Here is a 15000-nt window from a genome sequence, read left to right as displayed (position 1 = left end):
AGATATATACATGAATACATTTTTTTAAGCAAGAACTTGTCTAAAACAAGTGCAGAATTCTGCACCCTTCAGCCCTCTGTATGTTAATGTTGTCAAGGGTTTCCACCGAGTTCATGATTACACAAAGAACATTTTTGTAATTTGTAAATGCCAATATCAGGAGATCCGGTTTCATCCAACCCACTGATTGAAATAGCCGAGCAGTCTGTGAGCCTGGGCAAGCCAGAAAACTTTCCGTCTTATGGGTGGGACAACGAATATGGGCAGTGGAACGTCAAGTGAGTTTGGGTGTGACGTACATCATACGGTACTGCATGTTCAAAATCAGATCATAATCCTAACAGTTCTCGAGAACTGTACAATTAGCAACCACTTTAAATAAAGTGGCAAAGTAGCCCTGATATTTGAGTCTTTCCTGGGATTCCAACCCTGGTCGACCTTTGCAGTCAGACAGAGCAAGCAAAGCAAAGTCAAAATTACTGCATGTCCATGTAAATGTCCCAGAAAGGATGACTTTAATCTCCGACACTTGTAAAGGAAAATTACGTACATGTACAGTGTACTGCTGTCATGTAAATAATAAATTTTGTGATTGGTGCCAAAGCTTGGCTGATACAATCTTCATGACAAAACTTACAGGTACAGAAAACCAAAGTACACAAATTAAACCTGTAACTAAGAAATGATTACATGCGTGCACCACACTGGATTATAAAATATATACGCACATTAACACACTGATCATAACACGTAAATTCCTTGGCTAGTAAGCAAAAACAACTTGGAGGAATGATCTAAACTAGTAGAGATGAAATAATTATTGATCCAAAGTTCCCTTTGCATTCAGTGGAACTTTTGTTATGCAATGCAGCATGAATTATTATTTACTGTATGAAAATGAAGTTCTCTTTTGATATATTTTTTTTTGACAAGTAGCGATTGCATGAAGCCTTTAACATTGTGTACATGTATGAGACATATTTCGTCTGGTTCTTTGCAGGGTTCCTTCATTCAAGGCTTCAAAGTACTTGATTACTAACCGCGAGTACTTGGAGTTTGTGAACAGCGGAGAGTATGAAAATTCCAAGTATTGGACTAAAGAAGGTAAGAATCACTTTCCGCAGCGGGATTCAATCAGTCGGTAAAGGGATTGGCGGCAGAGCGGGTGGTCGTGGGTTCCATTCTCGGGTTGTCCTTGTACGGGAGTCGGCATTTCCAGAATCTGGGAATTTTTGCTTATGGAATCGAGAATCCGGGGAAAATTTTGCTTGTGAAATCCAGAATCCTGGGCTTTGGAGTTCGGAATACAGCTTAAGAAATCCGGAATCCCACTAACAATTGTAATCCAGATTCCAAGTTCCACTGATAAAGACTGGAATCCAGTACCTGGAATCCGGAATCCACTAAATGGAATCCAGAATCCAAGACTGTTTTGGATCCCCTCAGATGGGGTGACCCAGGACCGGACCAATACTCAGGTCTTAAAATAACTGAGAAATGAAGTTGAGCGAGATTCAACTTAAACGTTTTTGCGCGACCTTTCATACATTGCCTCTATTTTATTTGCGAACGTACGTTTTATGCACGTACGCACTTAAAAATTGCGCGACAGTGGAAATCCACAATCCACCCCAAGGCGTGCTGAAAGTTGGCGAATCACGCTCTCTGGGTAGCAATCAAATCCCTGGGGAGCTCGTCGCCTTCGGCCACCCGGGATTTCTCCCCCAAACGATAACTCCTGCATAGAACCCTGGCTATCTCTTATTCCTCGCGTCCGAGCCCGTGGTAGAAGGTCTCCGACCCACATCGTTTTGTCCTTCCAAGGTTGGCGGTGGAAACAGTTCCGTCAGATTCACCATCCAAGTTTTTGGGTCTGCAGCAATCAATGCAAATCCGGCTGCGGCTCGGACTTGGCAACTTACTCCCATTGCAACCTGAGATTGACAGATGTCAATCATAATCCGTTGCTGGGAAACGGAGCTCTAAATGGAGTTTCAAATGGCTCCATAAACGGCGACCATCATGATGGGTTTGCCAATGGTGTCCTGAATGGACATGGAAATGGAACAGTCAATGGCGCCATGAATGGGACTTGTGTGAATGGTTCGCCTAATGGTCATGTCGTGAACGGTGACCACGATGAGTTGGAATGTCCCTACAGGTGAGTGTCGTTTTTCTAAATATAGCAGTACGCATATTCGTATACTCAAATCTGAAGATTCTTCAAAAAGCTATTTCTACTTGTTTATCTAGGCGATTTTTTGAAAATGAACCCAATGAAATTTGCAGTTGAAGTGTAATAGGCGGGTAATTTGCGCCCTATAAGCTTGAAAATTATACCAGCAAAGGAAAAGGAACGGAGAAAAAAAAAGCGAGGAGGAAGAAAGGTCTTAAGAGGAGAAGAGAAAAAAGCAATGGTTGCACTTTTAGTTTTTATGATGGCTACTTTGAGAACAAAAAAACTGTTCGACGGAAGAGGTCAATTTGGCAGTATCGTTTCCTAATTCTAGCTAGGTATTTTGCGCCCTACTAAGTTAAAAGTTACACCAACAAAGGAAAAGGAAAGGAGAAAAAGAAAGAGCGCAGAGGAAGAAAGGAGGAGAAGAGAAAAAAAAGCAATAGTTGCACTCTTAGTTTTATTATGGCTACTTTGACAACAAAAAAACTGTTCGACGGAAGAGATCAATTTGGCGGAAACGTTTTCAAAAATTCAGCTTAATATAAAAAATACTGATAAAAAGGTTAAATTTAAACAATCACTCGCTAGGATCTGGTCCACAGAGGAATTAAAGCTGTCCTAAATCCCTCCATAGCTACTTTGAAATTAAAAAGGTTGATCAGATCTTGCCCTTCTCCATCCACACAGGTACCGTGCGATGTTTGAAGTAATAGGCATGCCTATGGATTGGCCTGTTGAAGTGAACTATCACGAGGCCAAAGCTTACTGTACCTGGAAGGGCGCAGAATTCCGTCTGCCTACAGAGGCCGAACATCATGTTATACGGGGATCTCAGGTACGTGACAAAGCAATCGAGTCTTAGCTAGTCTTCTACGTGCAGTCTCTCCTATGACCTTTACGTTTGATTTCACAGAAACAAGTCGATTGTCGCTATTACATAGAATAGTTGATGTTGGTGCAATTAACAAATGGACACAAATTTTCCTCAACAGGAATCTCCTTTAGTTGGAACCTCGTGTGATATTATCTACTAGGATAAAATAGAAGCCAACATCAACATGGCGTATGGTTCTTCAACTGTGAGTTGTTCACCTTTCTTTCTCCTTCAAACAGTACTGCCGTCTCCGTTGTCATCATAATCCCCATCATCAACTTCATCATCGTCATCATCATCATTGTCAACATCATCACCATCATCATCATCATTATCTTCATCATCATCATCATCATAATCATCATCATCATCGTAATTACCATCATCATCATCGTCATCTTCAGTTTCATCTTATCCTCATCGTACACACACATAAGGGTCATACGCATGAAAATTTGTGGGTGCTCGTTGCATCCATCTTAAGCAGTTCATTATGTAACGTTTATGTTTACTGACACAAATATTCACGAAATTAGAACTAGACCTAGTAAGAAACAATATTTCACTGAAATACAGGAAAATTAATCTTTCAATGGCCTTCGTTCCAGCTTTAGGAATTACGAAGCGAAAGCCTAAAATGGCGAGAAGTATTATAAAATTCTACAAGATTTATGAAATATTTTTCGTGACACTGAAAGTCCAATCATGATTTTCTTCCAAAATCGGAGGCGAGCAATGTTATTTTTATTGAAATGTTTCAGCCCGTTAACATGTACCCACCGACGCAGGCTGGCTTTTGTGACGTGTTTGGAAATGTGTGGGAATGGGTGGAAGATCATGTCAATGGCTTTTGTGGGTTTAAATCGCATATGCTCTATGACGACTTTTCTACGCCCTTTTTTGATGGAAAGCACAACATGATCATGGTACGTAGAGCCTCAAATATATAAGAATTGAGTTGTTTACCTCTGGAAGTACTGTCCACTTGTTTTGTGTACTCGACAAAGCGTTACCTTTGATATTATAAGTTCCTAGCAGTCAGCTATAGAGAGGAGAAGTCGTTACGTCACGTTGTCATGGAAGCAAAATTTCTGGATCTCAACACACCGTGGTCCTGCAAATATGGCAGGAAAAGGGAAAAAAATTGACATGTATGCAGGGCTGTCATTAAGAGACGGGGGTTGGGGATTTCCCTCGGCTACTTCATAGGAAAATAGAAGAAAAATAGAACCAAAAGAAATCCCTAGCTGGTTCAATAGGCCATTTCCGAGTTCCAAAAAATCTCACTTTCAAAGCGAGACTAAGTGCGAAACTTTTGTTGTGAAAATGAGTTGTAATTACGATGCAAATAAAACTTATTTTCACAACAAAGGTTTCGCACTTAGCCTCGTTTTGAAAGTGAGATTTTTTGGAACTCGGAAATGGCCTATTCCTCGCTTACTTGTTGTATTTGTATAGGTAATAGCATGATTTGTAGTGATATTTGGCATAAATACCACGAGTGATATTTCGAAATTGTTATACGTAATTTCACGAGCCGTTAGGCGAGTGAAATTTGAGACAATCTTGAAATATCACGAGTGGTATTTATGCGAAATATCACGTACAAATCATGCTATTATTTGTTTATACTACTACCCACACAAGGTTTGTAATTTTCACATGTAGGTATTTCAAATTAAGCTGAAATACCACTGCTCTAAGCCAATCAAATTGAGGAAATTTCTCATGTAGTAGTATAAACCTGGTAACTTGAGATCTTAGTGACAGCCCTGTGTATAACTTTCCTGTGCATGATTGCACTCAGGAACAAAACGGTAGCCCATTCTTTTTTTCCATCGTTCCACAATGAAAGTGGCTGTCTCTCTCAAGAAAGATTGTTGAGATCCAGAACTTTTGCTACCATGGTAACGTGACATCACACTTCTCCTCCATATAGGCCAATCACTTGAAGCTGCGGTTTACACCTTTACCATCTTGCGTAAAAAATATTAACCGTTAGACCGTTGAAGTAGAAGCCTATTGGTCAAATTTGAGGTTGTGCTTCTCACCTCGAGATTAGGTCGGTGTTGTGTCAAAATGCATTGTGGGACTGTTTTTGGGGAGGAATCTTGACCCAGATTCTTTTGCAACTTTATGAATAGCCAATGAATGAAGTGATAGCGTTAATCAACAGTCCCATCGTGCAGTGTGGCACAACGCAGACCCAGTCTCTTACTGAGCCGAAAAATGTCTTTTTACAAGTTAGGTTCATTTTCCGTCAGTCAAAGAAAAATGCTTTTCGCTCACAAGCTTACAGAACCATCTTAAGGCCTTTCTCAAATGACGCTATTTGTCACGTGACTTAAGGTAATTCACGTGACGAATTTTTCTGTACAGGACTGAAAGCTGGTGCCTCAGAGCTCTCGGGCCTTTCTTGTTAGCATGATTTTATGGCCGATTGATTTTCATTTCTAGGGTGGCAGCTGGGTATCTACCGGAGTCGAAGCTTCACGATTCACCCGTTTTTGGTTTCGCCGCCATTTCTTTCAGCATCTTGGTTTTCGATTGGCTCAGTCAGTTTCTAACAGTCCTCCGGTGCGTCTGGTAGGAACCCCTGTTTTTGTGCTGGGGGTTGGGGTGGAAGGTAAGCAGAAGGGTAGCACTAGGGGAGGGGTAAGTGAGTACTCTTAAACTAGAGAGTGTTCTTGACAGGACTACACCCGATTTATACAGTTAAATAAAAACCTTTGAATGCAGAGATCCACTCAACGCCTAGGTAAAACCGATCGGTTCCCTCTTGCCGGATCTCCAACGTATAGATGCTAGAGCCAGAAGTCACTTGAAGTGGGAATTAAAACAAAACTAAATGCAAGGCTGGCAATACGGCAAAGGGCTGATTCATTTGGGGCCAATATTTCGGCTAACAAAATTAGCCTTCCTCAGGGCCAGAGCTTCACTGAAGAAAAGGCCATAATGCAGTACATATTGCCAGCCTTGCATTCAGTTTTGTTTTTGCAGTTTAATCCAGCTATAAGTATGGTTACTCTCGAGGATTAGTTTCTAAAGAAACTTTTTTGTTTCGTCCCTGAGAGAATGAATGAGGTTTTAGTTGTCTAATGCGTTGACAAGCGCTTGATCGTCTTTACAGTGGGTTTTCTACCTTAGCAACTTATAGGTGTGCCAAGTCTCTTCCCTGCGTGAGATGCCAATTCATTACATGGTTAGCAAAATTCAGAGATGTTGTCTTTCTGATGTATCCAGTTATTTGCACATTAACACTGCCAAAAGTGGCTGCTATAAAAAGCTGTTTGGTCCTTTTTATGCTTCAAAACCGAACCAAACTAACGTTATTTAGCGAGGAGGACTTTCAGCAAACTCTTCCTTTGGAGCAGTCGCGAGAAGTCACGCGCGAGTGGCACACGAAAGGAGAAGCGAAAGCGAAGGGCTCTCTTTTCCTCCACCCCTCACAGCTTTGCCGTTCGTTCGCGCGTTTTCTCGCGGCCCGTTTCGCTCGCAGAAAATGGAGAGCTTGCTCGCAGGCTAGAAACTTGACAGTGGCTCTCTAAGTGACCCCAACAAAGTGGACACTTTCAGATATCGACTTTTGATTTGGACGTGTCGAGTTTTGTTGGAAGGGGAAACGGTAGCACTCGGAGAAACACCTCTTGGAGTGGCGAGAACTAACAACAAACCCAACCCATGTATGGTGTCGACGCCTGGCCTCTACCCCAGTCCACGTTGATGGGTGGTGAGTGCTCTTTCCTCTGCGCCTTCCCTGCTCTCCCCTCCCCTCCCCTCCCCCAAAAAAGCACTTGTAAGATTTAGTTTTTTTTTTTTGTTTTTTTTACAGAGAACCCTATCAGTTTGCCCGGCATCGACAACAGCGAGGTATACGTCAGCACTTCAAACATTCAGTACCATGATGATGCCGAGGATTTTCTGTACTCTGAAGTGTTGTCTAACTATGGTGACCTGCTGGTGGGTTTCAGTAGCCTTGCAGCTCTTCAAAACCTCTACCTTATTTGGGTCCCTATATGTCGCAACTCATTTAATTTCTGGCTAGGTTACATTGTAAACTTTTTTTGTTCATGGTTTTCCTAACCAATCCCGTGAGGTCTTCCGACGACTGCAAGGTTGCCTGTGGGTTTGCACTTTTTTTTCTTTTTTCCTGAAAATAGCCTTCTACTTTTGACCAGGAATAATATGAGCGGGGTTCTCATTAGAGATGCCGTGCAAACATGTCAAGCGAAAATAGGACGCGCGGGATCTGGGGAAGGGGGCGGTTGCGCCTCCTCTTTCCCCAGTCCCCGGGTGTTTTTCGCATCAGTTTTAACGATCTCTGCACATTACTTTCTTGGAGCCTGGAACAGGCTCCTCTAGATCGGTGAAGGAGTGGAGAAATGAAGGGAGAAGTCATGATCACAGGCTAAGTTGGCCGTGCATCTCGCCAGTTCGGGCCCTTAACCTCGTTATATGGTCACATAAGGTCACCCTGACACCTAATTCTGTCACAAAGTGTTTTGGTTTCAATACCATCATGCTAGTCACGCAAGTAAAGCTTAGTCCGCTTCAATTGACCATGTAATGCTAGTCACGCCAATTGGTTGCATGTGATGAAAGTCACAGCAATTCGTAATACATGGTAACGTTAAGTCACTATTCCAGCTTTTCTGGACTCTTCAACACTTTTTTTCGCTACATTTACCACTTTAATTTCGCTGTCGTGATTTGTTGCTTATAAATCTCCTGGATTAAGTACAGTCACTCGAAGTTGATCTCATTATTTTTGCATATCGTTAACAGGGTGTTGAAAGTGACGCCGGTTGCTGTGAGCAGCTTGCAGAGATTTGCAAAGAAGCCATTCACAAACACAATGGCTGCCCCGCGAAGAAGGCCCTTGACATTATGTGCTCTGTGGGTCGATTCTCCTACGAGCTGAGCAAGAGCTTGAATAAGGTAACCACAAAGTCATCGCTCGTTTCACACTTCTTTTCGATTAGTTGAATCCTTTCAAAGATTTAGATGTTCTACTTGACAAGACAGTCTTTGATTCTGGATTTAAAGCCTTGGATTCCGGATCCCAGGTACTGGGTCCCAGTCTTTATAAGTGAAATTTGGATTCTGGATTCCAATCGTTAGTAGCATTCCGGAATCCAGAGCCCAGGATTCCGGATTCCACAAGCAAACTTTTCGCCAATTCCGGTATGCGGATTCCCTTACATGGTGCGATACTTGTCGTAGTAGAGCAAGCGACAGCGGTGTAGTTGAGGGCTTTGTTACATGCTCAACGGCGTAACCTACTTGCAATTCCGTCGGCAAACAAGTTTTGCACACTGACATTCTGAAACTTTTTCCCTCAACTATCGTTGTTAGCTGACAATTCCACAGATAGCAGGGCGTAGTATTCGTGTTTCGCAATGGCATCTCACGCAAGGTTTAGAACGGTTTCAGCGTGCAACCGATAATACTACTTAATTTCTTCTATTTCTGGTGATGCCTGACCAGTTGACTGGGAGGAGTTGAGTGGGGGAGAATTCAGTTCCGGTCAACACGTTTTAACGAAATAGATGTACAGAAATTGCCGGGTTCTATCCAGGTTAAATCAAATCGTACGTCGAACTAATGAACTTAAATCGAGTAGTGTTTGTGTAGCGTGAAGTTGAAGGTTGACGCGGGTCTTAGCAGAGACTTTTAGGTTCAGAGACAAGGACGAAATTTTCTCAGTACTGAGTATTGCGTGCGCGTGAACCAGCGTCATTTTGGCGGGAAAAGGTGATAGCCGTCGTCTTTCTACTACGAGTTTTAGCGAGAATGTCATAGTGAAGGAAACAAGTTATCAAGTGTTAGAAGTTTTATTATTCTGCGATCAGAAAGGGCTTAGCCTCGTTCAATAAAAATAACCGTGTTGACTTTTCTGGTTAAAAAAAGAAAAAATGTGGCTTTCTGGGGAACAAAACTTTAAGTCAAATCTCGTCTCTACTTCTAAATTTTTCTCGACACTTCTATGAGGGTCCTTAAGAGGTTTTTCGGGATTCGGGATTTAAAACCAATTTTTTTTGGGGGGGGGAGGGTGAGGGTTAGGGTTAGGTAATTTGGGGGGGCGGAGTGAGGGTGAGATTCAGGATTGAAAGTGAGCACGGGTTGCAGGATGCCTAAGTTTATAACTATCGGTATAACGGGATTGAAGAAGACAATTTGGGTCCGGGATGAAGGGATTGAAGACCCTATTGCGACCCTCTTCTATCTCCTGTGACAGGTGATCGCTATCGACCACAGTGGACGTTTGCTGGACGCTGCTATGAAGATTCAGCAGGGTAAATCGCTAGAGATCAAGGGCGCTAGAGATTTACCTTTCGTGAATATTCCGCTTGACGAGATCAAGGCTAATGTTGATCGAGTGCAGTTTTAGCAGGTTTGTCTAATGGTGATGTTTAAAATGGTCTCTTACGCAGCCACTTTTGTGTCGTCACGCAACACACCTGAGGAGCCTTGCGTGACGACACAATGAACGGGGACTAATTTTTGAACTGTATTGTTTAAACGAATTGTTTAACATCGCCACAAAACTTGATGTTTAAAGTTTAACAGCTGAATGTTCACACTGCTATTGGGAATTCTAAGGAGGACTGTTAAAGAAACGTTTCAATGTAGCCCTCGCTTCGTAGTGAAACATTTCATCGATGGCAGACGCAAAGTTTAAAATGATAAAATGCACGAAATGTTTGCCAAACAAATTTCTGGTTTGGCTAATATTTTGACCTGCCAGAAATCGGTGTCCTTCATAAAAGAAAAAATATATATATCGTAGCCCTTACTTTTCACCAGACCTCCCCTCGTAATGCCGCGTACACCTCGCTCTGCTCATAAAGCTATCAGAACCTTGCAAAGAAACGCCTAGCGTGTTCCGAAAATAGAAGCTGTTTCTTGTTGAAGTATTTTTATTTCCCGTTTGTTATTTTCTTTTGCAGTTTACCTGGCTTCCAAATGAGATTGGTGTTTATGATTTGATCGTTATGTTAAGTCTTCAACGTCTGTCGAATCGTAAAGGTAAGAGGCTTTAGATCATTATACTTGTCTGGGAAACTGCCCACCTACCCCTCCCCTAAGCCAACATGAACACTTATTTCTCACTTAGGGGCAAAATGTTGGCTTAGGGAAGGGGACACAGTTTAGTTGCCCGAAATGCTGGAAACATTCTTCGAAAAGATTCTTGGAAACCAAAGGTTCCTTTTTTTTCTTTGTTGATTGATATCGTTGACTTTGTTCCTTGACTTAAAAAGTCGATTCAGAAGAACATCTTGTTCTTCACAAACTAAATTACTTTTTGTATTGTCTTCTTTTCGCTTCAAAGCAAATGTTTCTCACTACAAAGAGACTTATAATATCTTTATTTACGGGTGTACGTATTAATATTTTACTTGCGTTTTTCTGTCTTTTAAGCATGGTTGGTGCGCCTGTGGGAAATAATGAACTCTGGAGGCATACTTATAATCAAGATCAATGTATCTTGGGACCTGGAATCTCTGCGAGCTGTTATGGGGGCTAAGTAAGTATGATGAAATCTGGCAACTTCTGTACTTCTCTTCTCTTCTCTTCTCTTCTCTTCTCTTCTCTTCTCTTCTCTTCTCTTTACCTTAATTTGGCGAGCGAGACTGGGTCAGCACTTTGCTAAATTGCACCATGGGACTGTTTTGGAGGCGTAATCGCTTCATTGTTTGGCTATTACGAGGTTGCGTCGAAAACTGGGTCAAAAGGCGTCCCCCAAAACAGTCCAATAATACAGTTCGAATCAACCTCGGCCCAGTTGCACGAGCCAATAGGTTATTTGCACGATGACGTCATTTTACTACTACAACCAGAATCCTTCAGGGTTTTGCTCTCTTGTGCAAATTAAGGCTTTTATTATTTAAACCTCGCTTGGAATGCCAAATTTCAATATGAAAAGAAAAACGAAAAGGATTCTGGTCGTAGTAGTAAAGTGACGGCATCATGCAAATGCTCTATTCACGCTGGGGACTGTCCACAACTTTGCATGCGTTTATAAACACTATCTCGTGAGTCGATTTTTTTAACGTACGAAGCTGTCTTGAAATTGAAGAAAAACCTCAGAATAATGTGTGTAGTTAAAATTAGAAAGATGCCTAAAAGTTTATTTTAAACTATAACGAAATATGAATGGTTTAGTATGGGAGTGATAAACGTGGATTGAAAACGGCAAATTTGAAAGGTGGCCGAAACCGTGGCGAAATTCCCTGCTCTTTGCCACTTCCAACTCTTTTTGAGGTATCAATCCGAAGTCGCGACTTTAAATCTCGCTTTTGAGTGAATATTCGCGCGCGTGCAGGTCGCTGACCTAAAATCTTTTGAAACTTTTTTTTGGCCGTTGTTTATTCTATGTCCTATCAAATGTCTCATTTCATCCTTGTCCTCCTTCTTTTAAGGTTCGAACTCTTGGAAACCCGTTTGGTCTCCAGCAAAGAGAGGGACTGCGCAAGTCTGATATGTGTCACTCAAGTGTCACTATCTGGCGTTTAATGCATTAAATCAGCTTCCAAGGTGAACCATTGTGAGAGATAAATGCTCTAAAAGGGTCAAACGATTTCTTTATTTAGCAATATTAAAAAAGAGGGCGTAAACTGAACTTCGAAAAAGAAAACCTGCATTCATCCTCTGTTCCCCTCGAAAATGGTAGGGGCAAGAAAAAGCCCTGGGCACTAGATTGAACATGACCAGGATGTAGCTTTGAATGTGCGCAGTCTCTGTAGCAGCCTACAACACAATTAACAAATGCGTTGTTTAAACATAACTGTTAAAATGGGGCTTTGGCTTTGGTTAGAACTCCAAGAGTGTCAACTTAGAGCTTTGCTCTATAGTACTCGAAGCAAAGGGGACAACACATTTTTAAGATCCATCGACAAAAACTGAATCTCATGACCCGACAATTTTTATGACCCGATATCATTTCCTCCATGGTTCACCATACCCACTTTCGTGTCGCTAATATTGAGCATTTTTCTATCGTTTTTTTTTTCAAGCCGATAAAAAACTCTAGGGAACAGTAATTGTACCGCTATTATGGACAGCACCCTAGTGCTTTTAGTCTAAAACTAGATTTATAAGTCGTATAACCTAGGGACGACCCAAATATAATTAATATAATATATAAAAGTAATCAATTTAGATACAATAGGTAGTGTAATTAGTTCAATGCTGTCTGTTATCATGTAGTCGCTAAAAGTGCTCATGTAATCGCCTGAAATTTGGATCGTGCAGTTTGCGATGTATTTGTGACTCGTAAGACGAAGCGTGATGTCGCAAACAATAAAATATCATTGACTGAATACATTTGCAGTGTACATCAGATTCCAAGAAAATCCCCAGACTTCATTTTTACCAAAAAAGTGAACCATGCAACCGAAAAAATTGCTATTTCTGGGTGTTACCTGATGTTGCGGAAGCCATTGTTGGTTAGCTGTTGTTTTGTGGTGTGGGTATCGTTCATTTTCGTTTCAGTCTTTTGCACATGGTTGCCACAGGTCAGGAAATGGTCGGGGTGAACTGTAAATTTTCTTCAAGGTCAGGGAAGACTCAGGGAATTCCACTCCGAGTCAGGGAAAATTGAAGTCTTTGAAAGAAATCAGGAAAAGTGAAATTTTAAGAGTACATTTGTACATTTTACTGACATGAATCGTGTTGTATTCATTTGGTAGAATATTTTTCATGAAGTTGAACAATATGCTAATCTTGCGTTTTTAAAGAAATGAATCCTGTTTGCCCATTATACTAAGGAACTATCAATTCACTTACGCTGCACTTGACTTGCTAAAAGCATTAATAAATGGGTTGGGGGGATAGCTTTGAGGGGAGCGTTGAGTCCATTTTCAGGACTAACTTCTGAAATTGTTCATTCAATTGTCAGGGAAAAATCAGGGAATTTCAGAAACCTCTTGCTGTGGCAACCATGTAATGAATAACTTCACTTGGTGATTGCACCTGTGCGCATTATCATAGCAAGCCTGTTCCAGGCGTTCAAAGAGTGGAGTGCTTCCACCCCTCGCTGTTTTTTCTGCTTAGATCTCTTCGCGCCGTCCCACGATCTGAGCGCCTGGAACGGGCTAGCAACACCAAGAAATTTTGAAGAGGTTTCATGTGAATGGTCCTGCCAAAGGATTTCAGCCTGCGGCGCGAGCGCGTAATTTTTTCCGGCGAGCAAAAGCACAGTGTGTATTGCGTGTTGTCACCATCCCTGACTTTGAACGTAGCTCCCATCCTTTGTCGATAGGAGGGAATTCTGCTTCCTAAAAACTACTGCGTGATAGGAATTCTGGCTTGTATAACAGGCAGGATCTGGAAAAAGATACCCTATTCTAGACCCAAACTCTCTGAATTTTATACCCTATTCATTCCAGACTTGACTGCGTGAAAACCATACCCTTCACGACGGCACATCCTTATAGAGCCCATATACTTCCTCCCCCGGGAAATTTAGAACGTTGTTTTAATGTGCAGCCGGGGCAGTGGCGCGAAACTCACTTTTCTTCTTGCCGTGACCCCCAACAGGCCACCAGGGAGCTTAAGCAACGACAACGGCGACAGCAACGAAAACGGCAAAAGAAGCAACAGGTTAGGGCCTGTTTACATGGAGGTGGGGGACCCCAGACAGGTGAGGTAACATGCGGCGGATTACCCCACCTATCAAGTAAACATGATCAAATTGAAATGAGAGATTATATGAACAGGCGGGTTACCCCACCTAAGCGGTTTACCTCACCTAACTGGGGTCCCCCACCAAAAGAACAACTTTGCACGCTTTTTTGCACATTTCTTTGCCGACACTGCATGATTATGCAGGAGCGTTGCGTTCATATACGCACATACGCCCGCGGCCTCCTGGTTGAAATATAAAAAAAAAGATGTTTTATTTTCTGAAAAAGCTTCTTTTATAATTAAATCGGGATGACTAATACATGTTTTGCACTATATTGGTGTCTTTGTGTTAGTATTTCCTTTATCCTTTTATTTTTCTATAATTCTGATGGCGTCACTGGCCTTTTTTTTTCCCGTAAACACTGCTAGAGACGAGTGAAATAAACAACTAACTATGCATTTTCCTGCGTAGTAATTTGCTGAAACTGTCCTGCGGAAAACGATGGAAACGGCTTTAAGAATTTCCTGGGAGAGCATGCCCCCCAGAGACCCCTAGGTTGGGCCGCCTTTATTTGGCGCTACAACTTTTTCTCCTGCGTGCGTAAACTTTCAAATCTCACGCTACGCCCCGGCTATGATGTGAAACTGCCTAATTTCACGTTTTCTGAAGGAGGTGCATGACACAAGACAATTACTTTCTGTTTCTTTTTCTGACCTTTGATACAGTACTTTAGAATTCAACTCCAGAGAAATTTGCCAACAGTTGACTGAGAAAGCTCGTTAAAGTTTGGAGCAGCGCGAATTCACTTTCAAGTGACGTTTTCGTAGCCTTCGCCCTTCGCATTCGATGAGAGAGGAACTTGAAATTTAAGGTTTTTAAGGATTAGTAAACAAACGACATGAGGTCAGAAAAGATAAGTGCGGCTGTCCAAAAAAATGGAATAAGAACTCCTTAGCAGGTCAACAAGGCCAAGAGTATAAACATCTCAGTCACGCAATACAAATTTGTCACACTAGTGGATGACGTCAATGGTAAACCCCCTGCATCGTCGCAGCCCCTGACGACCGGCGTCCGGCTTTGTTATCCAACATAATTGAGGAAAACTTAAGATAAGTTTATTTTTAAAAAGTAGGCTGATATATGTGGTCTTTGTGACACCAAGGTTATTTGAGGTCAGGTTCAGAAAATCAACTGCGGGCGGGGACAAGGTTTTACGGTTCACGGTAGGTAAGTAAGCTCAGGAATGTCAGTCTAAAACTCAAGCGATCAATTTCCGTTGGGTTCGCGCAAACCGAGTATTAGTATTTGCCCTCTTTA

General features: G+C 41.9%; 2 protein-coding genes across 2 annotated transcripts in view; both read left to right on the top strand.

Annotated features, from left to right (window-relative positions):
* Nucleotides 1-11578, top strand: part of LOC140921875 (uncharacterized) — a 23253-nt gene extending 11675 nt beyond the window's left edge. Inside the window, 14 exon segments of the mRNA XM_073371873.1 lie at nt 161-278; nt 1001-1104; nt 1825-2161; nt 2867-3014; nt 3172-3258; nt 3815-3979; nt 5511-5679; nt 6886-7013; nt 7839-7991; nt 9292-9447; nt 10004-10082; nt 10476-10581; nt 11477-11508; nt 11511-11578. Of these exon segments, the coding sequence (XP_073227974.1) occupies nt 161-278; nt 1001-1104; nt 1825-2161; nt 2867-3014; nt 3172-3258; nt 3815-3979; nt 5511-5679; nt 6886-7013; nt 7839-7991; nt 9292-9447; nt 10004-10082; nt 10476-10581; nt 11477-11508; nt 11511-11578 (1850 nt within the window).
* A 3003-nt stretch (nt 11579-14581) lies between these two features.
* The window catches only part of LOC140921873 (zinc finger MYM-type protein 1-like), a 3121-nt gene continuing 2702 nt past the window's right edge, over nt 14582-15000 (top strand). Inside the window, exon 1 of the mRNA XM_073371872.1 lies at nt 14582-14586. Coding sequence (XP_073227973.1) covers nt 14582-14586 — 5 coding nt within the window. The remainder of the gene's footprint in view (nt 14587-15000) is intronic.

This window comes from Porites lutea, chromosome 12 (assembly GCF_958299795.1).
Source record: "Porites lutea chromosome 12, jaPorLute2.1, whole genome shotgun sequence".
Classification (NCBI taxonomy): domain Eukaryota; kingdom Metazoa; phylum Cnidaria; class Anthozoa; order Scleractinia; family Poritidae; genus Porites; species Porites lutea.
Note: the sequence above shows the minus strand (reverse complement) of the source record. Positions and strands in the feature narration are given on the sequence as shown.